At 61.8% G+C, this 24,878-nt stretch overlaps 5 protein-coding genes and 1 non-coding gene across 13 annotated transcripts in view; 1 reads left to right on the top strand and 5 right to left on the bottom strand.

Annotated features, from left to right (window-relative positions):
- Nucleotides 1-205, bottom strand: part of INTS3 (integrator complex subunit 3) — a 21,396-nt gene extending 21,191 nt beyond the window's left edge. Inside the window, exon 1 of the mRNA XM_017838601.1 lies at nucleotides 158-205. The gene's annotated coding sequence lies outside the window, so the exon portion shown is untranslated. The remainder of the gene's footprint in view (nucleotides 1-157) is intronic.
- SNAPIN (SNAP associated protein) overlaps nucleotides 1-17,512 on the bottom strand; it is a 24,906-nt gene extending 7,394 nt beyond the window's left edge. The window contains exons 1-5 of one of the 3 annotated variants that reach the window (XR_001878598.1): nucleotides 16,994-17,382; nucleotides 16,735-16,781; nucleotides 16,522-16,640; nucleotides 16,299-16,438; nucleotides 6,614-6,616 (exon numbers count right to left, since the gene is read on the bottom strand). Coding sequence is in view for 2 of the 3 variants with exons in the window: in XM_017838611.1 (XP_017694100.1) it covers nucleotides 16,349-16,438; nucleotides 16,522-16,640; nucleotides 16,735-16,781; nucleotides 16,994-17,100 (363 nt within the window). In the remaining variant the exon portion in view is untranslated. Of the gene's footprint in view, nucleotides 1-6,613; nucleotides 6,617-16,199; nucleotides 16,439-16,521; nucleotides 16,641-16,734; nucleotides 16,782-16,993; nucleotides 17,383-17,409 lie in introns of those variants that run through there. The other 2 variants (XM_017838611.1, XM_017838610.1) reach the window with 2 other exon arrangements.
- NPR1 (natriuretic peptide receptor 1) lies at nucleotides 756-11,012 on the bottom strand. The gene is made up of 21 exons (XM_017838586.1): nucleotides 10,304-11,012; nucleotides 8,057-8,256; nucleotides 7,594-7,707; nucleotides 7,080-7,215; nucleotides 6,704-6,795; nucleotides 6,481-6,616; nucleotides 6,316-6,400; nucleotides 6,118-6,238; nucleotides 5,594-5,668; nucleotides 5,431-5,508; nucleotides 5,090-5,194; nucleotides 4,939-5,010; nucleotides 4,418-4,577; nucleotides 4,183-4,338; nucleotides 3,792-3,960; nucleotides 3,532-3,678; nucleotides 2,745-2,937; nucleotides 2,053-2,227; nucleotides 1,552-1,650; nucleotides 1,379-1,470; nucleotides 756-1,048 (listed from the first exon to the last, which is right to left on the bottom strand). The coding sequence occupies exons 1-21, from the start codon at nucleotides 11,010-11,012 to the stop codon at nucleotides 986-988; spliced, it is 3,177 nt and encodes a 1,058-aa protein (XP_017694075.1). The 3' UTR covers nucleotides 756-985.
- Nucleotides 11,910-11,981, bottom strand: TRNAM-CAU. The gene has a single exon. It is a non-coding gene; the product is annotated as a tRNA-Met (tRNA).
- On the top strand, nucleotides 12,153-15,876 carry ILF2 (interleukin enhancer binding factor 2). 2 transcript variants are annotated; one of them, XM_017838603.1, is made up of 14 exons: nucleotides 12,153-12,233; nucleotides 12,599-12,640; nucleotides 12,822-12,864; nucleotides 13,348-13,452; nucleotides 13,692-13,769; nucleotides 13,967-14,069; nucleotides 14,156-14,221; nucleotides 14,312-14,428; nucleotides 14,538-14,616; nucleotides 14,723-14,810; nucleotides 14,928-14,989; nucleotides 15,147-15,261; nucleotides 15,336-15,426; nucleotides 15,622-15,876. In XM_017838603.1, exons 1-14 carry the CDS (start codon nucleotides 12,229-12,231, stop codon nucleotides 15,780-15,782), a joined length of 1,155 nt encoding a protein of 384 aa, XP_017694092.1. In that variant the 5' UTR covers nucleotides 12,153-12,228; the 3' UTR covers nucleotides 15,783-15,876. The 2 variants fall into 2 exon arrangements, with proteins under 2 accessions (XP_017694092.1, XP_017694093.1); XM_017838604.1 differs by lacking the exon at nucleotides 12,153-12,233 and having other exon boundaries at nucleotides 12,599-12,641.
- Nucleotides 17,513-18,503: 991 nt separating the features above from the next.
- On the bottom strand, nucleotides 18,504-23,811 carry CHTOP (chromatin target of PRMT1). 5 transcript variants are annotated; one of them, XM_017838607.1, is made up of 6 exons: nucleotides 23,706-23,811; nucleotides 22,352-22,427; nucleotides 20,912-21,062; nucleotides 19,517-19,700; nucleotides 19,292-19,429; nucleotides 18,504-18,842 (listed from the first exon to the last, which is right to left on the bottom strand). In XM_017838607.1, exons 2-6 carry the CDS (start codon nucleotides 22,414-22,416, stop codon nucleotides 18,640-18,642), a joined length of 741 nt encoding a protein of 246 aa, XP_017694096.1. In that variant the 5' UTR covers nucleotides 22,417-22,427; nucleotides 23,706-23,811; the 3' UTR covers nucleotides 18,504-18,639. The 5 variants fall into 5 exon arrangements, with proteins under 5 accessions (XP_017694096.1, XP_017694097.1, XP_017694095.1 ...); XM_017838608.1 differs by having other exon boundaries at nucleotides 19,517-19,697; XM_017838606.1 differs by lacking the exon at nucleotides 18,504-18,842 and having other exon boundaries at nucleotides 18,877-19,429; nucleotides 19,517-19,697.
- Nucleotides 23,812-24,878: the final 1,067 nt, after the last annotated feature.

Genomic DNA, 24,878 nt, shown 5'->3' with positions numbered 1-24,878 from the left:
GGGGGATCCGGGGGGGCGGGGCCGAGTCGCAGCGGCCTCGGGGGTGTCTGGAGGGGTTGGGGGCCCCCCGTGGGGGCGGTCCCGGAGCAGGGGGTCCCGGGCGGGGTCCCGGGGGGTCGCTCTGGGCCCGGGGGCGGCGGCGGCACCCGGAAGTTACCGGAGAGGGACGGCGGGGCCCGGCCGGAAGCGGAAGCGCGGCGCGGGAGGGAAGTCCCGCCCCTCCTTCCAGTGTCAACCAATGGGAGCTCGGGGACTGCCGTGAGTGACAAGACCGGAGGAGGGAGGGGCCGCGCGGGGTGGAGCGGCCAATGGGAAGGAGGGGGAGGGGTTTGGGCGGGAGGAGGCTCCGCCCTCCCGCGCGCGGGGAGAGCAGCGGGAACAGCCGGGATCCACCGGGAACCCCCTCGGAACTCCCCGCACATCAGTGACACCCCCCTGGGGCCCCCCGAGAACCCCCTGGACCTCCAGGACCCCCCGACCCTCCAGGAACCTCCCGGGAACCCGCCGGGACCCCCCCGAGCAATCCGGGAACCCTCCGGTACCTCCCCGGGAACCCCCCGAGCAATCCGGGAACCCCCCGGTACCTCCCCGGGAACCCCTCGGACACGAGGGACGCCCCCGGGACCCCCCGAGACCCCCCAACCCTCCACTCGGGGATGCCCCTGGAGCCACCCCCACTCCCAGTTGGACCCCAGTGCGGGGGGAACCCCCCAGAGACCCCATTGAGACCCCCCAGAGACCCCTGAGTGCATCCACAGCAGCTTTATTACAAAAATTAGAGCTCTCGTGCCCCCCCGGGGGGCTGGGGGAGCCCCCCAGCCCCTCTCCGTGTCCCCTCCAGCTCCCCGTGTCCCCCCCAGTGCCCGCGGGGTGCTGAGGGTCCTCTCCGAGGCCGGTTTAGGGGGTCCCCAGCCCCCGGCCAGAGGGGGAGGCTGTGGCCGGGGGTCCTGGGGGTCCGAGTGGTGTTTTTGGGGTGCAGGGGGGGTCACCCCCGGGTGTTGCTCCCACGCTCCCCCAGGAGCCAGTAGGTCCTGAGCTTCCCCTTGCCCTGGGAGAGGGGGGGGTCAGGGGAGAGCCCAAGATTTGGGGTGCAAGGGGGGGGATTGCCCCAAATTTGGGGTGAAGGAGGGGCGGGGGACATTGCCCCAATTTTGGGGTCCGGGGGGGACATCACCCCAAGGTTTGGGGTGCAGGGGGGAGTGAAGGGGGGCATTGCCCCAGGGGTTTGAGGTGTGTGGGGGGTCCCCATTGGGAGTCCATTGAAGGGGGCTGGGGCAGTTTGGGGGAGTCAGGGAAGTCTGAGGGAAGGGCAGGGCAGTTTGGGGGAGTCAGGGCAGTTTGGGAGAGTCGAGGCTGTTTTGGGGGAGTCGGGGCTCACCTTCATCTCCACGTCCCCCCTGAGTTCCAGCTCGAAGCACCCGAATTCCTCCAGCACCGCCTTGGTCACCCCCGAGATGTGGATCTTCAGGGCTGGGTGGGGAGGGACCCTCAGCACCCCCGGGTGTCCCCTGGACCCCCCCAGTCTCCGGCACCCCCCCCGGCCCTCCCGACCTTCCCCGTTGGACTCCATCCGTGACGCCGTGTTCACCGTGTCCCCGAACAGGCAGTACCGCGGCATCTTCAGCCCCACGACCCCCGCACACACCGGACCTGTGGGGACAGCGTCAGACCCCCGGCCCGTCCCCATGTCCCTGTCTCTGTCCCTGCACACACCGGGCCTGTGGGGACAGCATGAGACCCCCGGCCCGTCCCCATGTCCCTGTCCCTGCACACACTGGGCCTGTGGGGACAGCATGAGACCCCTGGCCCCATCCCTGACCCATGTGGATGCCGATGCCCTGTCCCTGTATCCCTATCCCATCCCTGACCTGTGTGGATGCCCTGTCCCTGTATCCCTGTCCCATCCCTGACGCGTGTGGATGCTGATGCCCTGTCCCTGTATCCCTGTCCCATCCCTGACCTGTGTGGATGCCCTGTCCCTGTATCCCTGTCCCATCCCTGACGCGTGTGGATGCTGATGCCCTGTCCCTGTATCCCTGTCCCATCCCTGACCTGTGTGGATGCCGATGCGCAGCTCCAGCTGCTGCCCCGGCCGGTGGCGGATGCGGAAGGAGCGCACGGCGTCGAGCAGGGCCAGGGCCATCCGGGCCACCTCCCGCGCGTGGAGCTTCCCGTTCCGCACCGGCAGCCCCGACACCACCATGTAGGCATCACCTATGGTCTCCACCTGTGGGGACATGGGGACATCAGGGATATCAGGGGACACCAGAATGTCAGGGGACACCGGGACATCAGGGACGTTCCTGTGTGGAAAAGGTGTTCAGGCCTTGGCAGGGGCTGCCCAGGGAGGTGGGGGAGTTCCCAGCCCTGGAGGTGTCCAGGGAAGGAGTGGCTGTGGCACTGAGTGCTCTGGGCCAGGGGACAAGGTGGGGATGGGGAACAGGCTGGACTCCACGGGCTAGGAGGGCTTTTCCAACCTCAGGGATTCTGTGACTCTGTGATTGTGGGATTCTATAATTTTGTGATTCTGGGATACTGGGATTTTGTGATTGTGTGATTCAGGGATTCTGGGATTGTGTGATTCTGGGATTCAGTAATTGTGGGATTCTTTTATTCTGAGATTTTCCAAGATTTTGTTATTCTGAGATTTTTGTGATTCTGGCATTTTGTGATTCTGGAATTCCAGGACCCTGGGACTTTGGGATTCCAAGACTCCCTGACCCCCTGATTCTGAGCCCCCTGACCTTGTAGACGTCGAAGTTGTCGATGATGGCATCGAAGCAGGTGTAGAGGTCATTGAGCAGCGTCACCACCTGCATGGGGGTGCTCTGGGCCGACAGTGCCGTGAAGCCTACGATGTCACTGAAGTAGATGGTGACGCTGTCAAACGCCTCTGCCTGCACCGTCTCCCCACGCTTGAGCTGCTCCGCCACTGAGCTGGGGGAACACGGCGGGGTCAGGGGGCACATGGCACCCCCATGCCATGGACCTTCCCAGGCACGGGCAGGGGGACACGACCCCCCTGTGTGGGGGTAAAGGGTGGGGATGGGGGACACGACCCCCTCAGACACTCCTGGATGTGAGGGTAAGAGGGGGATACAACATCCCCAGACCCTCCTGGAGGGGGTAAGGGGCTGGTGACCCCCACAGACCCTCCTGGAGGGGGTAAGGGGATGGTGACCCCCACAGACCCTCCCAGATGGGGGTAAGGGGGGGACACAAACCCCCCCAGACCCTCCTGAGAGAGCCACGTGGGAGTCCTTGGGGTCCCCAGCCCCTCAAAACATCCCTAACCCCAAACCACTGGGAGGTCCTTGGAGTCCCCAGGGTGTTCCCAGCCCCCCCCATTCCCAGGCCATGTTGGGGTCCCCAACCCACACAGGGGTCCCTGTGTTCCCCAGCCCCCCCAACCCCACAGGACACCCACAGGGGACCCCAGCCCAGAGTTGCCTTTGGGGTGCTCGGGGGTGGGGGGGTGCAGGCAGGGCCGAGACCCCCCCGGGTGCCCCCTGGAGCCCCCCAGGTGCTCACTGGGGCAGGATCTGGTAGAGCAGGGCCTCGGCCTTGCGCTTCTCCTCCAGGTAGGCCTGGGTCCGCTCCTCCACCAGCTCCTCCAGGTTGTTGGCGTATTGCTCCATGCGGGACAGCAGGTTGTCCAGGATGTTGCTGCTGCTCTCCCTGTGGGCACGGGGTCAACACCCACCCTGGGACCCTTCCCAGGGTCAACACCCACCCAGGGACCCTCTCTGGGGGTCACCCCTCGCCCTCAGGGCTGAAGGAGGCGGAGGCACCTGTTGAACTTGCGGAGCTGGACCTTGATCTGGTTGAAGTCGGGGCGCTCCAGGGCGTCCTCTGCCCAGCAGTGCTGCATGAGCTGCCCCAGCTCCTCCATGTGGCACCCGACGTTGGTCGAAGGCCGGAAGCTCGGCCGCTCCCCGCTCTTCACGCGCTCGATGATCTCTGCGAGGCCAACAACCCATCAGCAGGTCCAATGACTCATTGGCAGGTTCAAGAACCCATCATCTGCTCCAAACACCCACCAATGCGTCCAAGAACCCATTAACAGCTCCAAATCTGCACCAACGGGTCCAACCACCCATTAACAGATCCCACCTCAAGTCCAACCAGCCACCAACAGCTCCCAACCCCATTGCCCGGCCCCCCCGCAGCCCCCGTGCCCACCTTTGGGGCTGAGGTCCACGCCCTCCACGTAGAAGACGCCGTTGCGCAGGGCGATCTCCTGCAGGATGATCCCGAAGCTGTAGACGTCGCCCTTCTGCGTCCCCCGTGCCGGCGGCTCCTCCATCCGCAGCAGCTCCGGTGCCGTCCAAAGCTTCTCTGTGGCACCGGGGAGGGGGCTCAGGCCGGGCGGGACCCCTGGGTGGGGGGAGAGCACAGGGGGTGCAGGGGGTCTCACTGGCGAAGAGCGCGTGGGTGTCGTCGCCGTCAGGGGCCGCGCGGAAGCTCTCCAGCCCGTAGTCCGTGATCTTGAGCACGAAGCGGGAATCCACCACGCAGTTGGAGGACTTGAGGTTCCCGTGGGACACGATGACACCGTTGTGCAGGAACTGCATCCCCTGAAGAGGAGCAGGGAGATTGGGGGTGGATGGTCCTCCCCACCCTGGGGGATGGGGGGCCCTTGTGGGGTGGGGGATTATGGGGGGATGGGGGATCCCCATGGGATGGGGGACTCCTGTGGGATGGGGGACCTCCATGGGATGGAGGAGCCCGATGGGATGAAGGATCCATGTGGGACGGGGGAGTCCTGTGGGATTGGGGACCACCACAGGATGTGTGACCCCCATGGAATAGGGATTCCCATGGGAAGGGGGATCCTCCCTGTCCTTTCCCTATCCCCCGGGTGAGCACGGGAATGGAGGACCCTAATGGAGGGAGGACCCTCGTGGGATGGGGACCCCCCCTGAGCAGTGTCAATACCTTTACGATGTCGTGTGTGAGGGAGTAGCGGAACATCCAGTCCAGGGTGATGCTCTCGTTCTCCAGGATGTCCTGGGGGGGGCAGGGGGGTCAGGGGTGTCTTGGGGGGGGGTGTCTCTCACCCCTGCCCCCCCAGCAGCCCCCCCTGTACCTGGAGGCTCCCGCGGGGGCAGTACTCGGTCAGGATGCAGATGTTGGGGGGGTCGGTGCAGGCGCCGATGAACCGGGTCAGGTGCTCGTTCTGCACATCCCGCATCTGGGGGGGACAGGGGTGGCACGGGGTTCCTGCTGCCCCCACCCACCCGTGGGGTGGGACCGGGCTGGGCTCCCCTCCCCTATTGGGAGTCACCCTCGCCTTGTTGGAGGTCACCCCTCTCGTTGGGGGTCACCCTCACCCCATTGGGGTCACTTCCCGCCCATTTGCGGTCACTCCCTGCCCCATCAGGGGTCATCCCGACCCCACTGGGGTCCCCCCCCCAGGGGGTCACATACATGCTTCAGCTCGAACAGGACCTTCCTCGTGAGCTCGATGCGTTTGCGGTTCAGGTGCTTCACGGCCACCAGGTTACCCTGGGGGGACACGGGGGATGAGGGACAGGGGGCGGTGGGTGGGACCCGGGGCAGTGGGTGCCACGCCTGGTCCCCCGCCCCCTACCTTGTAATAGGCTGTCTTGGCATAGACCTGGAACTGCCCCTCTGTGGTCATCAAAGAGCCATAGTTGGAGCCCCTCTGAGGGGAGAGAGGGGGGGTAAGCCTCGTACCCCCTGGTACCCCGGTTCCTGACAGGGCTGTGGGGTGATCCTGCTCCCCCCAGTCCAATCCTAGTCCCCAGGCAGGGCCGTGGAGTGACCCCAGTCCCCGAGCAGGGATGTGGGGTGACCCAGGTCTCTCTTGGTCCCTGAGCAGGTCCGTGGGGTGACCCCGATCCCCTGGGCCCCAGCCCTCGAGTGGGGACATGGAGTCACCCCGGTCCCCCCAAAGCCTGGACCCCAGTGGGATTGTGGGGTGAGCTCAATGCCCCTGATGCTGGTTCCCAAGTAGGGCCATGGGGTGACCAAAATCCCCCTGGTCCCTGAGCAGAGCCATGGGGTGACCCCTTGTGTCCACTCCCATCCCCCAGCGGAGCCGTGGGGTGACCCTGTGCCCGTCCCCATCCCTGTGGTGCCCGCGGTGCCCACCAGGGACAGGGTGAGTTTGCTGCCGGCGCTCCTCAGGTGCTTCTCCAGGCTGCTCATCTGCACGTCCTCCCAGCGCACCCTCCACAGCTCCGCTGCCAGCTCCTTCTCCAGCTGCAGCTTCCTGCACCGGGGGGGGGGCCTGTGAGACCCTAACCAGCACCCCCCCGACCCCCCCGCACCCCCCCAAAGCCCCCTGACCTGTAGATGAAGAAGGAGGTGACGGTGATGGCCAGGAGGATCAGGCTGACCACGAGTGACAGCACCTCCAGCGTGGACAGAGTGGCTGTGTGGGGACAGGGGGGTGCTGAGGGGCTGGGGGGGGCAGGGTGGGGGTCTCAGGGTCTGTGCCCCCCCCAGCCTCACCTTGGCGGCACAGGGGGTCACTGTGGTCGAATCCACAGGGAGGGACATCGGACGGGACCACGTTCCCCGGCCAGTGGATCTCCCGGCCTGCCACCATCTGGATCTTCTTGGTGGTGCCATTGTAGTTGGCCACGATCTTTGGGGTGGGGGGGAGAGAAAGGGGTGGGAAGGAGCCCCCAGACCCTTCCTTGGGAATGACCCCCCCCCAGGTGCCAGGGCTCACCTGGAATTCCCCCCGTGTGGGGTCCATGTCCCACAGGGAATAGTCGCTCTCCCGGTCCCCATTCTCGTCGATCTTCAGGAACCCAGTGACACCTGGGAGGAGAGGGATGGGAGGGTCTGGGGGGGACCTTGGGGACCGTGGGGGGCTCTGATCCCAAAATATCATCCTGGGAAGGGGGCAGGTGGGGGACTGGGAGGTGGCACCTGGCTGGGATGGGTTGGAAAGGGGATGGGGACAGGACATGGATGAGGATGGAGAAGGGAATAGGGAAAGGACAGGGAGGGGACAGGGAGGGATGGGGATGGGGCCAGGGACAAGGATGGGATGGGGAGGGGGATGGAGACAAGGAGAGGACGGGGATGGGGCCGGGCCTGACCGTAGAAGGTGCGGTTCCACATCTGCCGAGTGACGGCCGAGGCATCGGCGACGGAGCCGCCGCGCTCCAGGGTCTCGTTGAGGGCCTGGGCGTAGAGCAGGACCCCGTCGTGGAAGGCAGCGGCAATGAAGTTCATCTGGGGGGACAGGGATGGCTTGGGGGTGTCTCGGGGATGGGGCACAGCTGGGGGGCCTGCTCCCCTCCCCCCTGGCTCCATCCCATGTCCCTTGTCCCCTTGTCCTCAGCTCCATCCCATGTCCCTTGTCCCCTCATCCCCAGCTCCATCCCATGTCCCTTGTCCCCTCATCCCCAGCTCCATCCCATGTCCCTTGTCCCCTTACCCACAGCTCCATCCCATGTCTCTTGTCCCCTCACCCACAGCTCCATCCCGTATCCTCTCATTCCCGCCTCCCTTGCCCTTTCTCCTTGCTCCCATCTCCCTGATATGCCCCCAGCCTGGTGCCCCCTGTCATTCCCCCCATTCCCACCATTCCCACGGTTCCCCTGGTCCCACCAGTCCGTCCTTCATGGAGAAGTTGAAGTGCTGCTGGGCCTCGTCCCGCAGGCGCCGCAGGAAGGGCTGGTACTCGGGGTTCTGGGGCTCCGTGTACGTGATGATGGTCACGGCCTGGGGGGACACGGCTGGGGGGACTGGCAGACAAGTGCCCACCCAGGGGGGGGCCCTGTGCCCACCCTTGTGTCCCTGTGCCCACCTGGGGGGGTCCCTGGTGTCCCCATGCCCACCTGGGGATCCCTGTGCCCACCCAGGGGGGACCCGTACCCTCCCTGGTGTCCCTGTGCCCTCCCTGGTGTCCCCGTGTCCACACTGGTGTCCCCATACCCACTCTGGTGTCCCTGTGCCCACTCTGGTGTCCCCGTGCCCACTCTGGTGTCCCCATGCCCTCCCTGGTGTCCCCGTGCCCCCCCGAGGGGGTCCCCGTGCCCCCCGCCCGCGGCACAGCCCGTGCCCGGCTCACCTCGAAGGCGCGACGGGCGCGGGGGTCGTGGTGGTCGCCGCGGTGCCAGGGCCGGCGGGGGTCGGGGAAGTGCCCCCCCTGCAGACTGGCGCCGAAAGTGTCGATGTAGAAGAAGGCGAAGTCGCCCCCTGTGAGCCCCTCGAGCTCCGCCTGCAGCAGCAGCTCCCGCAGCGTGTCCGGGGCACAGCAGACGTACACGACTGGGGGGGCACGGCCTTGGCACCGGGACTCCCGACAGACAGCCCTGGGACTCCTCACAGCACCCCCCCCGACAGCTCTAGGACCCCCGGCAGCCCCCAGAGACCACGGGACACCCCGACTCCATGTCTGTGGGATCCCCGGTTATTGCATGATATGGGCCTGAGACCCCCCAACATCCCTGGGAGACCCCAGGAGCCCCCAGCCCCATGTCCTGGGGGTCCCCAGTTATTGTGTGACGTAAGCCCCAGCCCCTCAACATCCCTGGGACCCCCCGGGAGCCCCCGGGAGCCCCCAGCCCCACACGGGGGGGTCCGTGGTTATTACGTGACAGCTCATGGGCTGTGCTGCCCCCGGGCCGGGGGGTCCTGACCCCTGTGCCGCCCCCCCGTGTCGTGCCTGGCGCTGCCCTCGGCGCCAGGCCGAGGTTTCCTGTTTTCCCGACTCCGTTTCCTCCTCCCCGCGGCCCCGATGGATTCTCGGCGACACCGGGACCCCGGCGGTGCCACCCCCGCGGCACCAGCCGTGCCACCCCCCGGCACCCCAAAATACACCCCTGGGGCTGAGCACCCACCTCCCACCCCTTGTCCTGTGTGACCTGGGGCTGTGAGACCCCAAAATACACCCCCGGGGCTGAGCACACACCACCAACCCTGCGTCCTGTGCCACCCCATGTCACCCGGTGTCACCCGGGACTGTGAGACCCCCAAATACACCCTCGGGGCTGAGCACCCACCCCCACCCTCCCGTGCCACCCCGTGTCACCCAGGGCTGCCCCACGGGAAAGGTCGGAGCTGCCCCGGGACCACCGGGATGGGGACGGTGCTCGGCAGCTCCCGGGGAGGACACGGCACAGGGAGGGACTCGAGGGGGGTCATGGTAGGGTGGGGGCAGAGCACATGTGTGTGAGTGTGCAGGGCAGCTGTGTATGGCCGAGAACACATGTGAACACGTGTGTACAGCTGTGTAGTGCCAGAACACCTGTGCCCAGCTGTGAACACGTGTGAACAGATGTGTAAAGTTGGGCACAGCTGTGTACAGCTGTGAGAGCCATGAACAGCCGTGCACAGCCAGGGACACATGTGTACTGCTCTGCACACCCGTGTACAGCCATGAACACTCGTGTACAGCAATGAACACACATGTACAGCCATGAACACCCATGTACAGCCATGAACACCCATGTAAAGTTGTGCACATCCATGTAGAGCCATGAACAACCATGAACACAGGTGTGGAGCTGTGTAGAGCTGTGCACACCCATGAACACCCATGTACAGCCATTTGTGGCCATGAACACCCGTGAACACCCGTGTACAGCTGTGAACAGCCATGAACAGCTGTGAACAGCCATGAACAGCCATGTACAGCTGGGTATAGCTGTGTACTGCTGTGAACATCCTGTGCACAGCCATGAGAACCCATGTAGAGCCATGAACACCTGTGAAACCTTGTGCACACCCATGTCCAGCCGTGAACAGCCATGAACCCCCATGTAAAGCTGTGCACAGCCAGGCACAACCATGTACTGCTGTGCACATCCACGTATGGTTGTGAACACCCGTGTAAAGCCGTGCCGAGCTGGGCACACCCATGTGCACCCGTGTGGAGCTGTGCCCACCCGTGACGAGCCACGCACCGCCCCGTCCCCCTCCCTCTCCCCTCCTCGTCCTCCTCCCTGTCCAAGTGTCCTCCTCTCCACCCTGCTGTCCCCCTCCCCATCCCACTGTCCTCTTTCTATCCTGGTGTGCCCCTCCTATCCCAGGGTCCCCTTCCCACCCCACTGTCCCCTTCCTATCCTGGTGTCCCCTTCCCATCCCACTGTCCCCTTCCCATCCCAGTGTCCCACTCTCATCCCAGTGTCCTCCTCCCCGTCCCAGTTTCCCTCTCCCACCCCACGGTCCCTTTCCCCTCCCAGTGTCCCCTTCCCACCCTGCTGTCCCCTTCCTATTCCAGTGTCCCCTTCCCCACCCCACTGTCCCTTTCCCACCCCGCTGTCCCCCTCCTGCTCCAGTGTCCCCGTCTCAGTGCCCCCTCCCTGTCACTCACTGCGCCCCTTGGCCTTGATCTCCTGGATGACGAAGGAGAAGTTGCCGCTGTCTTGGAACACGACGTCCATGACCGTGAGGTTGCGCAGGGTGGGCAGCTGGACGTACAAGCCCTCGGCGGCGAAGAAGCAGGGCCGGTCGTCCACCCTCTCGTCCCAGTACACGAGCAGCGCCCGGCGCGTCCAGTTGAAGCGGCGGTGGAGCCGCACGCCCAGCTCACCCAGTTTGCGGTGGCTGGGGCCGGCGCGTGTGGTCAGCGCAAACTCCTCGCGCTTGTCGTCGAAGCCGTGGGCCTCGGCCCCCGCCGTGACCAGCGGCAGCCGCCAGTGGCTGGTGAACCGGGCCACGGGTGCCGCCGTGTACACGCACCCGGGGCCCACGAAGGCGGCGGGGTGGTGGGCCAGGCGCAGGTCGACGGCGGCCAACGGCGCGGCCATCTCGGAGCACACACCGTGCCGGTCCTCGCTGTCGCCGAACACCCAGCGGAGCGTGAAGCCGGGCAGCAGATCCCGCCGGGAGTTGACGGCGGCCACGGCCAAGCGCACGGCGGGGCCCACGCGCGGCCAAGCCCAGGGGTAGGTGAGGTTGTGCCGGGGCAGCACCACGGCGAGGGTCAGCGCGGCGCTCCCGGGGGTGGTCCCGGGGGGCGTCGGGCTCGGGGTCGCCGCGGCCGCGCCGAGGAGCAGGGACAGCGCCAGCGCCGCCAGCATCGCCCACGGACGGTGGCAGAGTGGCAGAGTGGCGTGTCCCCCCCTCCCACGGCGGGGCTGAGCCCTTCCTCGCCCCCCCCACTGGTGACACAAAGGGCCGTTATCATCCACACCGACCTTAACTCCTTCCTCGCCGCTCCCCCCGCGGCGCCTCGGGCGGGATGGGCGGCGCACGGGGCCGCCCGCCGGCGGGGGGGGATTCCCGCTCTCAGAGGGGGTCCCGGCCCCTGCAATGCGCCGCGATGTGTCCCCCTCCCCTCCCCGTGTCTTGTCGCGACCACCCGGGTGCTGCCGCTGACCCGCCCCACGACCGGACACGGGCACGAGTGAGGCGCTGAGACCCGATGAACTCGTCAGTGGGGCGGGGGACGCCCCAAAACGCGGCCCCCGCCCTGTCTCCGCGCGGCGCCGGAGCCTCCGGGCGGCCCCGGCGGAGGGGTCGTGGGGGGCTCGGGCATCTCTCGCCCCCCCTTTCCGCACCCGTGGGAGGTTCTGCCCCACGGAGGGGTCCCCGCGGCCCCACGGGAGTGGGGGGTGACCCCGGAGGTGCCACTCGGGGGGTCGCGCGGCTGCTGGGGACACTGGGGGTACTCGAGGGACACGCGCGGACGGGGACGCGTGCGGGGGTTGAGGACGCGCGTGGACGGGCACACACGCAGATCCGGGGTGGTCCAACCCCGGGACAGTCCAAAGCCGGGATGGTCCAAGCCCTGGGACACGCGCAGTCCCCCGGGGACACCCCGAGCCCCCGGGTCTGACGACACACGTGACAGCCGTTACCCCGTGGGGCGGGACGAGCTGCAAAAAGTATTAAGAACCATTAAAGTCGCCTTAAAGCAGCGGTAAAACCCGACGCGATTAACGAGATCGGTGCTGAGGAAAAGAAAAAGTCAGCGCTAGCAGAGGATGGTTTCGATCCATCGACCTCTGGGTTATGGGCCCAGCACGCTCCCGCTGCGCCACTCTGCTGCTGTATAGGGCCCTCCCGGCCGCGAGGTAAGGCACCAACCCGCTCGCGCCCCATTCACCGACCCGGCTCCCCCCAGCGGCCGCGCTCCGCTATTGGTGGTTTCTGCCTTAGATTGATGCGCGGTCAGACCAATGGAGAGCGGGGAGCGGCCCCGGGAGGGCGGGCCGGCGGATGGAGGTGACCAATGGGAGGGAGGGTTGCTGCGGGGTCTGAGAGCGGCGGTTTATTGTCGGGAGCGGCGGAGACATGAGGTGGGGGAAAACCGGGAATGAGGGAGGGGATATCGGGAATGGGGGGATACCGGGAATGAGGAAGGGGATATCGGGAATGGGGGGATACCGGGAATGAGGGAGGGGATATCGGGAATGGGGAATACCGGGAATGAGGGGGGGACCAGGACCGGGACCAGGGAGGGACCGGGGTAGAACTGGGGGGTAACCGGGACTGGGGGGACACCGGACAGGGGGCGGCGAGATCGGGGCGGATCGGGATGGAACCAGCGGGGGGACAGGACCGGGACCGGGAGGGGTAACGGGGAGCGGCGGGATGGGGGGTGTGGGGGTGGGACCGGGGATCGCTCGGACCCCCCGTTATCGCTCCCGTTCTCTCCCCGCAGGGGTGACCGAGGCCGCGGCCGCGGCGGCCGCTTCGGATCCAGGGGAGTCCTGGGAATGCTTCGGATGCGGGGAGGGCGGTAGGGGGTGTCTCGGGGGGGGCTCAGGTAACCCTGCCGGGCCATCCCACATGTCGTGACAGCGCTCTGTCGTGACAGGAGGGTGGGCTTGGGGGGGGACAAAGCCCCGCCCAGAGAGTGAAGTGGGGTCTTCTCTCCCCTTTAGGTTCCGGCCCTTTGTGCCCCACATCCCCTTTGACTTCTATGTCGTGAGTAACCCCCGTTCCGAGGGGATCCAGGGGGGCTTTTCTGGGGATTGCCAGGGGTTTTCCAGCTTGAACGACCCCCCATCCCTGTTTTGGGGGGTTTGGATCATTTTTTTGGGGGGGTTATACCAGATCAATCCCTGGATTGAGGTTTGTCCCCCCTCTCCAACCCTCGGGGTGACCCCAATACCTCCTCTCAGGTGTCCTCTCGGTCCCGCAGCAACACCTGTTTCCCACCTTTTCCAGGAAGAAATCATTCCCTCATCCCGAATTCCCTGAGTTTCTGCCCTTTAGGGATGTGATTCCAAGGCCCGGTAGCTGCAGATTTAATGAGTTAAATTATTAAATTAATTAATATAGTTAATAAAACCCTCTGAAGCTGCACAGGTGGGAGCTCCTGGACACTCGTGGAGCTCCGGTAGGATCATGTGAACAGGGAATTGTGTTGGAAAGTAAAATCCCAGTGGGAATTTCATCCCATTCCAGTGTGAGATGGCCTTTCCTCGTGTCAAACCTGCAGCTGATGAGACAGCCTTCAGCGAGGCCCTGCTCAAGAGGAATCAGGACCTGGCTCCCACCGCTGCCGAGCAGGTGCCCAAAATTCCCTCAGATCCTTGGGATGGGTGTTGGAGAATCCGAAGTCCTTCAGGGACTCACAGGAGCGGCCTAAAAATGAATTAATTCTCTGGAATGAGCACCCAGGAGGAGATTCTTGGATGATTTTGTGCTGAATGAGCACCCAGGAGGAGATTCTTGGATGATTTTGTGCTCTGCAAGTGGAATTGTTGAGAGGTTTTCCTGGATAATCCCCCCCTCCTGTTCCTTCCCAGGCTTCCATCCTGTCCCTGGTGACCAAGATCAACAATGTCATTGACAACTTAATCGTGGCACCTGGAACCTTTGAAGTGGTGAGCCCAAAGTTGGGAAAAGAGCTCCGTGGGGAGATGATGGACTGGTGGGATTGGGAAAAGAGTGCCCTGGGGAGATGGTCCCTCACAAGGGCCTTGGTGGTCCTGGCCCAGGGCAGATTAAGGATCAATACTGAGCCCCCAAAATGCTGCACTGTGCGTTGAATTCCTGGGATTTGGGGTTGTCCTTCCTACAGCAAATTGAGGAGGTTCGCCAGGTGGGCTCCTACAAGAAGGGCACGATGACCACGGGGCACAACGTGGCAGATCTGGTGGTGATCCTGAAGATCCTGCCCACCTGTGAGTGCTGGCTGGCTGGGATCAGGTGGGATCGGAGCGACTCCCAGCCCTGCTCCAACCCTTCTCCTTTTCCTTCTTTTCCCCAGTGGAAGCTGTGGCAGCCTTGGGGAACAAGGTGGTGGAGAGCCTGAGGGCGCAGGACCCCAGCGAAGGTGGGACCTCTGGAGCAATGCAGGCTGAGTTCCCGTGTTCCCAGGAGTTTTCCAGCCCCTCCATGTGGAATTCCCGGTTTTCCCCCCCAGTGCTGACCATGCTGACCAACGAGACGGGCTTTGAGATCAGCTCAGCCGACGCCACGGTGAAGATCCTCATCACCACCGTGCCACCCAACCTGCGCAAGCTGGACCCGGAGCTGCACCGTGAGGGCCCGGCCGCGCTTCCCACTGGGATCCGGGGCAGAGGGAGCACCTGGTGCCCCCTCCCTGTGCCTCTCTGGGTTGGTGAACCGGGACTTTGTGCTTTTTGCAGTGGACATCAAGGTGCTGCAGAGCGCCCTGGCCGCCATCCGGCACGCACGGTGGTTTGAGGAGAACGCCTCGCAGTCCACGTGAGTTCCAAGGGAATCATGGATCCAAGGATCATGGGTCTCCTTATGGAGAATGTGGAGTGGTGTTGGTGGTGCAGGACTGACCCTCCTCCTGCCTCTGCCCCAGGGTGAAGGTCCTGATCCGGCTGCTCAAGGACCTGAGGATCCGCTTCCCCGGCTTTGAGCCGCTCACGCCGTGGATCCTGGACCTGCTGGTGGGGGACATGGATGTGGAGCTGATCCCGATCCCAATCCCAGTAGGGCTTGGGATTCTTCCCCTGAGCTGGGATTCTTCCCTTCCTGCCCTAATTCCTCTGCCCTTCCTGTTCCAGGGGCACTACGCCGTGATGAACAACCCCACCCGGCAGCCCCTGGCTCTCAACATCGCCTACAGGTCAATCCCAGGGGATAAATTCCTGCTGTGGCTCCGTTTTCCCTGTAAAACCACTGGAGCGGTGCCTGGGAGATGAATCCGGCTCCTCCAGCTGGGAGCTGCTGGCTGTATTTCTGCTGGAATGCTCCAGTTTGAACCCGAAATGTCCTGTGTGCAGGCGCTGCCTCCAGATCCTGGCGGCCGGGCTCTTCCTGCCCGGATCTGTGGGCATCACGGATCCCTGCGAGAGCGGCAACTTCCGGGTGCACACGGTGATGACGCTGGAACAGCAGGTGAAGGGGATCCCTGCAGGGGAGGGGATGCTTGGGGGGTCCCTGTCCCTGCACTGACCCCTCCCCACCCCCAGGACATGGTGTGTTACACGGCCCAGACCCTCGTCCGCATCCTGTCCCACGGGGGCTACCGGAAGATCCTGGGACAGGAGGGAGACGCCAGCTGTGAGTGGGGGTGTCCCTGTGAGAATGGGGCTGGAATCCCAGGGGTGTCCGGGTGGGAATAAAGCTGGAATCCCGGGGGTATCCAGGTGGGAATGGGGCTGGAATCCCAGGGGCATTCAGGGGGGAATGGAGCTGGAATCCCGGGGGTATCCGGATGGGAATGGGGCTGGAATCCAGCGCCACCTGTTGGGGCAGACCTGGCGTCCGAGATGTCCACGTGGGACGGGGTGATCGTGACACCCTCGGAGAAGGCGTACGAGAAACCCCCAGAGAAGAAGGAAGGGGAGGAGGAAGAGGAAAACCAGGAAGAGCCAGCAGCGGGAGAGGAGGAGGAGAGCATGGAGACCCAGGAGTGAGGGCACAGGGACACCTGGGGCAGGAGAGGGCCCCTGACTTGGCCCTGTCCGTGTTTTAAAAGTTGCACATTAAAGTGTTCCCCCTTTCCAGTGAGTCCTGGTTGGTCAGGGACACACAGGATGGATGGGAATGACACTGGTGGGGTGGCAGGAGAAGGTTCCAGAAGTTGAAAGGACCCACCTGGGGGGTGCCTGAACCCCAAATCCCACCTGAGGACACCTAAAACCCACCTGGGGCTGCCCAAACCCCAAATCCCACCTGGTGACACCCAAACCCTACCTGGGGGTGCCCTCACTTCACCGTGGGCTTCTCAAACCCCCCTGGGGCTGCCCAACGCCCCCTGCTTGTGCCCAGACCTCCCCTGGCAACCCCTGCTTTCCCCACTGTCCCCAAGGCCCCTCAGGGACGTGGCACCATCACGGACTCCAGCGTCACTTTTATTCCAGCACCCCCAAATCCGGGCACACGACTCGGGGGGGGTCCCTGCTCCCCGTGTGGCAGGTGAGGAGGGACACCCCCCGAATTCCCAAGGCTGTGATCCCGGGGATACCTGCTCCCCTGGCTCTCACTTGCCCTGGTAGCCCCCAGCCTCCAGCATCGCCCTCCTCCGTACGGTCTCCTTGGCCACGCTGTGGTTCAGCCTCCGTAGCCGCTCCTGGGCAGGAAAACCCCCCTCTGTGAGTGCCCAGGGGGGCTCTGGGACCCCCCACAACCCCTCTTTGCCTCCCAGAGCTCCACCTGGGCGTTCTGCAGGATGTTGTTGACCAGCACCACCCGGCGCCGGGCGTTGAGCAGCTTCTTCACATAGGGGTCGAGGTCAAGGGCCACCTTCTGGTCCTCGTTGATGCGGCAAAGCTCTGAGGAGGGGGCACAGAGCCAGTGAACCCCCTGTGCCCCCCAAACCTGGGGGTGAGGGGTGGCAGAGGTGACCCCTCCCCGTTTTTGGCTCACCTGTGGCCAGGCTGTCGATGTGCTCCCGCAGCTCCACCTGGCTCTCCCTGCGAGGGGACAGGGAAAACATTGGACCCCACCCCAAAGGCCCCTCAATATGGGATCTGTGTCCTCAGCACCCCCAGCCGAAAAGTCACCCCCCCAGGGGACCTGGACTCCCCTCAGATACCACAGATACCCTCTCAGCCCTACCTGCACCTCAGCCCCCGCGCTCCTCCTGCCGCTCCCGGCCCGCCCTGCCCGGTTCGTGTGGCCGTACCTGACGCTGTGGACGTGACGGTCGAGCTGTCTCACGGCGGGGCGCAGGAATTGCAGCAGCCCCTCAGCGAAGAGCTCCCGGGCCGCGGGGCCGCTCCCCACCGCCATCTTGGCCCCCCCACGCGCCGCGGGGGCTGCTGGGAAACCGAGTCCGCCGGGACGGGAAAGGCCGCGGGGACTGATGGGCAATGTAGTCCCGAGTGGGGACAGACGAGGCGCAGCTCAGGAACATCTAGAGGCACAACCGCACCGCTGACAGACAGGCCACAAACCCCAACCCCGTCCATTACAGAACGGTTAAAACAACACGTTTGGGGTCCTTTCACCTTGTTTTTTTGGCTTTTTTTCCTCCTCTTTTTTTAGGGCTTTCCCTCGTTCCCTCAGCCCCTTCCTATTCCTCAGCCCTCTCCTGCCTACCCTCAGCCCCCTCAATCCCGTTTCCGCATTTGCCTGTTCCCCTCAGTATCAAAAGTAGCGGCCGGAGAGCGTGAGACACCGCCGCACCGCAGCCAGTGGCAGCCGCCGTAACAACCGTCCCTCGCCTCGCCAGCCAATAGCGGCTGCGCTTACGCTGGCTGAGCACACACGGACCCAGTTCCCCCCGCCGGACTCCGGCCCCGATCCCAACTCGATGGAGCCGGTGGGTTCCTGGGGCTGCGACCGCATTCCCTCCACTTCCTTCTGCCCCTATAGAGTAATTCCATGGCAGAGGAGGAGAAAAATCCCATTTTCTGGGAAAAAAACCCAACCCCTAAACATGGCTTTGGGAATTATTTTTCTCCTTTGTTATAACCAACCAGAAATGGTTGGTTCCATTCCAATGGAACCAGAAGGGGCTGCTGCCCAAACCCCAAATCCCAATGGAACCAGAATAGGTCACAGAAGGGGTGAAATTCAAACCTGGAAGGGAATCACAAACCCTTCACCAAGCCACAGGGTACAATTGTTTTTTGGGGAAAAATGACAGATTTTGGAGTCTGTGCTGTAAGAGATAGTTCTGATGCTCTGCTTCGCTGTCCCAGCTGGAATTTTATGTCCCTGCCTCCCATTCCTTTAAACAAGCACTTGAACCACAGAAACACGGTGCCAAAGGAACTTTAAACCCCAAAAAAATCCACTGAAAGGGAATTTTCCTCCTGCTCCAACCTACAGGAACTTCTGGTGTGGAATAAGAGGATTTGAGCATCTTGAAGGAAAACAACAGCTAAACTTGGGCTCTTGGCCCTGCTGGGATGGTTGGGTTTGGCTTCAGGTGGGTTCAACTGAACTCTACAGGAGTGAACCTGGCGATCCAAAAATACAACCGAGCCATCCCAAAATCCCAACAAGAGCATCCCAGAACACAACAAAAACATCCCCAAATCCAACAGAAACACCCCAAACCCCAACCACGGAGCTCCAGAGGCACACCAAGGCCTGACCCCCATCCCACAGACGCGTCACCAGCGGTGGATCCATCCCATTTTCCTCAGGGGGGGGAAAAAAAACCACCGAAAAAGATCCCCCCCAAAAAACAATCCCAAAAAAAGTTTAATACAACAGAGAGAGTATCAAAACATCGAAGAACACACTAAGTCTGAATTCTCCATGGGGAATGGAGAAGGGCTCTCCCAGCACGGCACAAGCTCCGCGGGCAGTCCTGGCCCCTCAGTCGGTGGCCTCGGGATCCGTCTGTGCCATGTAGGCGTCCAGCTCGGCGTCCAGGTGTCCCTTGGTCTTGGACATGTAGGCATCCAGCTGGTTGTCCAGCTGCTCCTTGGTCAGGGCCGGCCGTGCGGAGCCTCTGCCGCGGCCTCGGCCTCTCCCGCGGCCCCCGAAGCCGCCCCGGCCCCGGCTGGACATGCCGCGACCTGGCAGGGATGGAAAACCAGTCACACCTTCCAGCCAAGGAATTCTCAACTCTGGATTCCCTACCCCAGCCCTCCAGGTGCCCAGAGAGATGGTGGAGCCATGGATACACGCCCAGCTTGCTCCAGTCCCTCTGTGTTTGTCAGTCCAAGAGCTACCGCTCAAAGCTGCTGAAGAATTGGGAGCTTCCCAAGAATTCCTCAGTCCCAGCCCAACCTTAACATCTGGCTGCCCCCACCCCTCCTCCAACAGCTGGCTCCAGGTTTTCCTCTCCCACCCAATTCAAGCCCCTTCTCCATTTTATTGTTAAAAATAACCAGCTCTTGGATAAATGAGCTTTTCAAATTCCAGACTTGGAATTTTAGAGGCTGGAGGTTCCACCCCCCGACCCTGAGCAGGAGAAGGGACTGCAGCTGAACTCCCGTTATCCCTGAGGTCTGGGCACACTCACCTCTGCCTCCGAGCCCCCCTCGGCCCATGGCCCCTCGGCCCAGGCCGCCTCTTCCCGGCCCTCCGCGGCCCCTGAGCCCTCCTCTCCGCAGCCCCATCCGGGGGGCGATCCCCCTCCCACCGCGGAGCAGCCCCTGACCTGTGATGGAACAGCCAAAAAAACCGGGATTCAGGCTGAGGAACAGCCAGGGGGACGTCAGGGCTGCGGGCAGGGGGTGGCACCCACCTCGGAGCGTGGCAGCCCCTCGGATCATGGCCCGGGCACCGCGGCCCCGCAGGGTCCCCCGTGGAATTCCGCGCTGGCCCAGGGCCAGGCCCCGGCCCCCCAGGGCCCCCCGGGCCAGCGCTCCCGCCGGCCGGCCCAGCCGAGCCTGGATGTTGCTCTTCCCGAGACGCTGCTTCAAGCTCTTCTGGAAGAGAGGATTGGGTAGGGAAAAAGCGGAAGTCATGCAGCAATCTGGGATTGGGGACACGACATGAGATGTGGGATAGCACTCCTAAAACGCAGGGCTATGCCTGGAAGCCAGGCCTGCATTCCCAAAACAATCAGCAACTCCTCTGTTTTCCTCGCAGCCAAGGGAGGGTGGAGCTGGGGTGGGGTTTTAAGGGCTGGAGGTGGGACTGTGAGGTGAAGCACTCGGCAGCTCCCGAACCCTGGGATGAGACATTTCTCTGGAAAAATAGAGAGGAGACGTCAACAGCCAGCACTGAACACCCCCATGGCAACAGCAACCACCAGGAGGTGACAAATTACTTATCTGAGGTAAAAAGCGGGATTTTCTGCAAGTCCCTCAAGGTGTCTTGTTTTTAGGATCATAGAATATCCCAAATGGGAAAGGACCCACAAGGATTGAGTCCAACCCCCGGCCCTGCACAGACACCCCAACAATCCCATCGTGTCCCTCGAGCGTTGTCCAAACGCTCCTGGAGCTCAGGCAGCCTTGGGGCCGCGCCCACTGCCCTGGGGAGCCTGGGCAGTGCCCAACCAACTACCCTCTGGGAGAAAAACCTTTTCCTAAAATCCAGCCTAACCCTCCCCTGGCACAGCTCCAGCTGTTCCCTCAGGTCCTGTTCCTGCTCACACGGAGCAGAGATCGGAGCTGCCTCTCAGGAGGAGCTGCAGCCCCCTGAGGTCTCCCACCAGTCTTGTCTCTTCCAGCTGAACAAGCCTCAGTTGCTCCTCGTGTGGCCCCTCCAGACCCTTCCTCATCCTTGTGTCCCTCTTTTTGGACCTTCAAGAGCCTTTTTACAGAATCTCAGAACCCGTGAGGTCGGAAAAGCCCTCCCAGCCCATGGAGTCCAGCCTGTGCCCCATCCCCACCTCGTCCCCCAGCCCAGAACACTCAGTGCCACAGCCAGTCCTTCTCTGGACACCTCCAGGGCTGGGGACTCCCCCACCTCCCTGGGCAGCCCCTGACAAGGCCTGAACACCCTTTCCATGGGGAAATTCCTCCTCATGGCCAACCTGACCCTCCTGTTGGGAGCTGAGAGAAGATCCTCCCTGAGCCTCCTTTTCTCCAGTGATCCCTCACAGGACTCACCCTCCAGCCCCTTCCCTTCTTTATCTCTGAGGAGCTTATTTTCCACATCCCTCCAAGCCCAAAATCCAGCTTTTCCTCACCTGTTTGAGCTTCAGAGCAGCCTGGACAGACGGTCTGTTCTCCATCTGCTGGGCCAGGCGTCTGTTTCTGGCGCTGGCCAGCTGCTGCTGCTGCATGGTGGCCCGAATATTCACCGGCATCGGCTGTTTGTTCTTCAGCATGTTAGTGAAGCTTCAAGGTCGAATAAAACGGGGTTTAATTAAAGCTTAAAACACACAATTACTGGCATTTCACGGTGCTCGAGTGGGTCTCCAGCTCCCATGAACCTTATGCAAAGAGTGGTACTTTTATGGGATTACGGATTCCTCGCTTGCCACGAGGACTGGAAAAGGTAGGAATGAGGTGGAAGTTCAGTCAGGATGAGAAAGCTGGAGGTTTAGTGGGTTTAGAGGTGGCAGAAGGGGTGACAACCAGCAGGAAGCAGGGATGGCCATGACAGGTGGGAGAAACGGGACAGCAAAAGCCAAATTAACCCCCCAAAATCCGGGAAAAGCTTAAAAACTCCAGGCCAGGAGGCAGGTTAGAAGGACACTGTGCCCTGAAATGCCTGGTGTGCTCTGGTGCTGCGGGAACCAGGTTGGAAATGATCACTTTAAAGGCTTTTCCAACATTAAATAATGCCACGATTCTACAAAATTCCACCACCCAAAGCACCTCCTAATTTCCACCCAACTGTTTTCCTGAAATGAGGCACTTGAGAATTTGTTTGGTGCTTTTAGTGCTTAATTTAAGAGCAAGCACACAGTGAGATGGTAAATAAAGCCCCTGAACAGCATCCTGGGAGCTGAAGAGTGGAATAAATCCCCTAAAAATGAGGAATATGGGCTGATGTGCCAGTAAGCTCAGCCTACAGCTCCCTGCAGCGCTGCTGGAGCAAGAACTGCCCCAAAACTTCTCAGTCGTAAGAGAATTAACCCCAAAGTGCTCAGCAGGGCAGCGAGACACCTGTTAGTTGTCACAGAGGAGCCACACGTGGAAAACCAGCGGAATGACCCACGGGAAGAGCGCGAGGACAGAGGAGAGATGGAGGTGAAGCGAAGCATTTGCCTCTTACAAGGCCCAAAGAGCCTTTGGGCTGGTTCCAGGGGCCACCACCGGCCTCTTACAGGGCTCACCCGGGCAGGTGGGACCCTCGGGCGCGGCGGCCGGGCCAAAATACCAATGTCAAAAACATGTGGGAGAGACAGGGAGGGTGCGTGAGGTTGGTCTCTGCTCTTACAACACATCCCACCACATTTCCGTGGCACGCGAACATTAAACCACGGAGCAATCCCTCCGCAACTGGGCCCTTTTAACCCGCTGTGCCACCGGACCTGGAGGCGAAGGCAGGTGTGGAGGCACCTGCTCGCTCGACGAGGTTAAAAGAGGGCGGGACCCATGGTGGGCTTGGATTTGGGCAGTGAGAATTAAGTATAAAAACATGGTTTCTTAGGAGCTGAAGGTGCCGTTGGCTTCCTCACCGCTCGTTCAGAGACATCTTGGTGGTGCTCTTTAGCACGACCTTCGGTGCTGACTGTGCAGCCATCTTCAGAGAATCTGCAAAACAGGGCCAAAAGGGAAAATTTACACCTTTATTCTACATTTCTACTGTTAAATATTAAATAATCCCTCCATTTTTGCCCCTTGAGTGGAGAAAAAACCAACCTACCCCACTCCTATGTGTAATATATTATTTTTAGTGTTTTCTAGCCCTTTGCCAAAATTTTTAGGTTCTGATTGTGATGATTTTAGAGACTGTGTGATTTTTTAATGTTTTGTAGCCCCCCTGCCAGTTTTAATAAATCAGGGAGCTACTTTAACTCATCCTTACCAAAAATTTATCTTTTTGTAGTGAATATTTTGCCAATATTAAGAATAGTAATACAAAAATCCAGCAGCAAGATGGCAATCAAGTGGCACCTTCAGATAAAAATTTGCCAAACAAAGCCAAAAATATCAAAATTATACGATTATATGCTTATATGGTTAAACGTTAAAAAATTCTCCATTCTGGGTGGAGAGAACTGAGAGGCAGGTTATGGGTATTATAGTAACAGACTTTTAGTATTTTCTAGCCCTAATAAATCAGGGAGTTACTTTATTTTACCCTTACTAAAAAGGTGTCTTACAGTGAATATTTTCCTGTTATTTGGGGTAATAATACAAAAATCCAGCAGCAAATGGCAACTAAATGCCTTTAGCAGAGTAACACCTCCACATTTCCCACGTTTTTAGCATCAGTAAGAGGCAAATCCCAATTTTAAGGGCACAGGGCGTAAAATCGGGAATAAAAATCCAAGATTATGCTACACAAGCATCATATCCTTTAAAAATACCGAGCGAGGTTCCACCCGACTCAGGGCAGGGATTTAAATCCCCCTCAGTGCTGGATGCTACGGAAACATGCCGAGCTCCAACCCCCGAGCTCTGCAGATCGATTTATTAATTTATTTTTATAATTAGCACCAAATTTAACGGGTGGGTGACCGGGCCGCGCTCACCCTACAACACCCTTAAAACCTCGCTTTTTGGAGAGGATTTACAGCCAGAAATCGAGCCAACCGGCAGCCTCGCTTCTCATTTAATTATTTTTAATAATTTTAGTGGGCTTTTAAAAATATAAAGTGGTTTTTTAAGCGGTTTTTTTTCCTGAGTGACCGTCGCGGGGGTATCCCCGCTCCGCCCCCGTCAGCCCCGAGAACAGCTCCGGGCACGGAGCCGGGGGAAGAGGGCCCCCCCCCCCAGAACCCTGAGGGGACCCTCCGGAGCTCTAAGGGGGCCCCGAGGCCTGTCCCGCCCCCTTCCCCCCCCCCCGCAGCCAGGGCAGTCTCTCACCGAAGCAGACGGTCGCCAGGTCTCCGGTGGCTCCGGCGGGCGGTCAGGTGTTAGTGGGGCCGGTGCGGGGCAGGCGCGGGGCGGGGGCCGGGGCCGGGGCCGGGGCTGGCGCTGAACTCCGCCCGCTCCCGCCGCCGCCGCCGCTTCTCCCTCAGCCGCCCGCGACAAAATGGCGGCGGCGCTGCTCCCGCCCCCCCGAAATGGCGGCCGCGCGCCCGGCCACGCCCAACGCTCGCGAGCCACGCAAGGAGAGCGCTGATTGGTGTTCCCCCGGGGAAAGGGGGCGGGGCAGATGGGGGGGGGGAAACTATGGTATCCATGGACGTCATATTGACGTGATGACGTCACGTGGATCGGGTGTCGTCATGGAATCCTGGGAGCAGGGAATCATGGGATTGTGGAATGGTGGAGTCATACAATCATGGAATCATGGAGTCGCAGAATCATGGAATCACAGAATTCTGTGGAATCACGGAATTGCAGTAGCATCATCACAGAATCAAGGAATCAGGGATTAATAGAACCATGGAATCACAGAATCATACAATTATGTAATTCTGGAATCATACAGAATCATGGAATCATGGAATATCCTGAGTTGGAAGGGACTCAAAGAATCGTCCAGTCCAGCTCCTGGCCATGCACAGGATCCCCCCAAAAACCCCACCAAAACCCCACCAAAATTCCAACCTTGGAATGTTGCCCAGGTGCTCCTTGACCCCTGGGGACTCCATTCCCATTCCCCTCTGAGGGCAGACCCTTTCCCAATCCCACCCCAGCCCTGCTGTGCTGGGATTCCTGGCAGATGATGGCGCTGGTGGCCCTGGCAGGGCCATTGGCTCCCAGCCCATCCCACTGGGATCCCAACCGGTTCCTCCAGCCTCACGGGTGTGGTCCTGGAGACTCCGGAGGCTCCGACAGCGAGTCCTGACCTGTCACCCCCCAGATCCCGGTGTCCCCGTGTCCCACATCCCAACACTGCCCGGGATCACCTGCTCCCTGGGGCGATCAAGGATGGATTTCAGGCTCCCTGGATGGATCAGGGTGGAGCCAGGGATGTCTGCAGGCACTTGGGGTGACCCTGGGTGGCTTGGGAGAGGGAAAACTCCCTGGAATCCCTGGAGGCTCTCGGAGGGGGACGCTGGGAATGAAGGAGCTGCCAACACACCCGGG

This window comes from Lepidothrix coronata, unplaced genomic scaffold (assembly GCF_001604755.1).
Source record: "Lepidothrix coronata isolate B3197 unplaced genomic scaffold, Lepidothrix_coronata-1.0 Scaffold349, whole genome shotgun sequence".
In the NCBI taxonomy this organism is placed as follows: domain Eukaryota; kingdom Metazoa; phylum Chordata; class Aves; order Passeriformes; family Pipridae; genus Lepidothrix; species Lepidothrix coronata.
This window is presented reverse-complemented; position numbering and strand designations above follow the sequence as displayed.

Excerpts from the sequence above, each read along its gene's own strand:
- NPR1 (XM_017838586.1), bottom strand. The coding sequence starts at position 11,012 with ATGCTGGCGGCGCTGGCGCTGTCCCTGCTCCTCGGCGCGGCCGCGGCG. Across the intron at positions 3,679-3,791 it reads CAGCTCCGCAAGTTCAACAG|GGAGAGCAGCAGCAACATCC; the intron begins GTGCCTCCGCCT and ends CCGTGCCCACAG. Across the intron at positions 1,049-1,378 it reads GGGGGGACGTGGAGATGAAG|GGCAAGGGGAAGCTCAGGAC; the intron begins GTGAGCCCCGAC and ends CCCCTCTCCCAG.
- ILF2 (XM_017838603.1), top strand. Across the intron at positions 14,990-15,146 it reads GCTCTCAACATCGCCTACAG|GCGCTGCCTCCAGATCCTGG; the intron begins GTCAATCCCAGG and ends TCCTGTGTGCAG. Across the intron at positions 15,262-15,335 it reads TGATGACGCTGGAACAGCAG|GACATGGTGTGTTACACGGC; the intron begins GTGAAGGGGATC and ends CCCCACCCCCAG.
- CHTOP (XM_017838605.1), bottom strand. The coding sequence starts at position 22,416 with ATGGCTGCACAGTCAGCACCGAAGGTCGTGCTAAAGAGCACCACCAAG. Across the intron at positions 21,063-22,351 it reads AAGATGTCTCTGAACGAGCG|CTTCACTAACATGCTGAAGA; the intron begins GTGAGGAAGCCA and ends TCGACCTTGAAG. Across the intron at positions 19,430-19,516 it reads AGGGGCTGCCACGCTCCGAG|GTCAGGGGCTGCTCCGCGGT; the intron begins GTGGGTGCCACC and ends GTTCCATCACAG.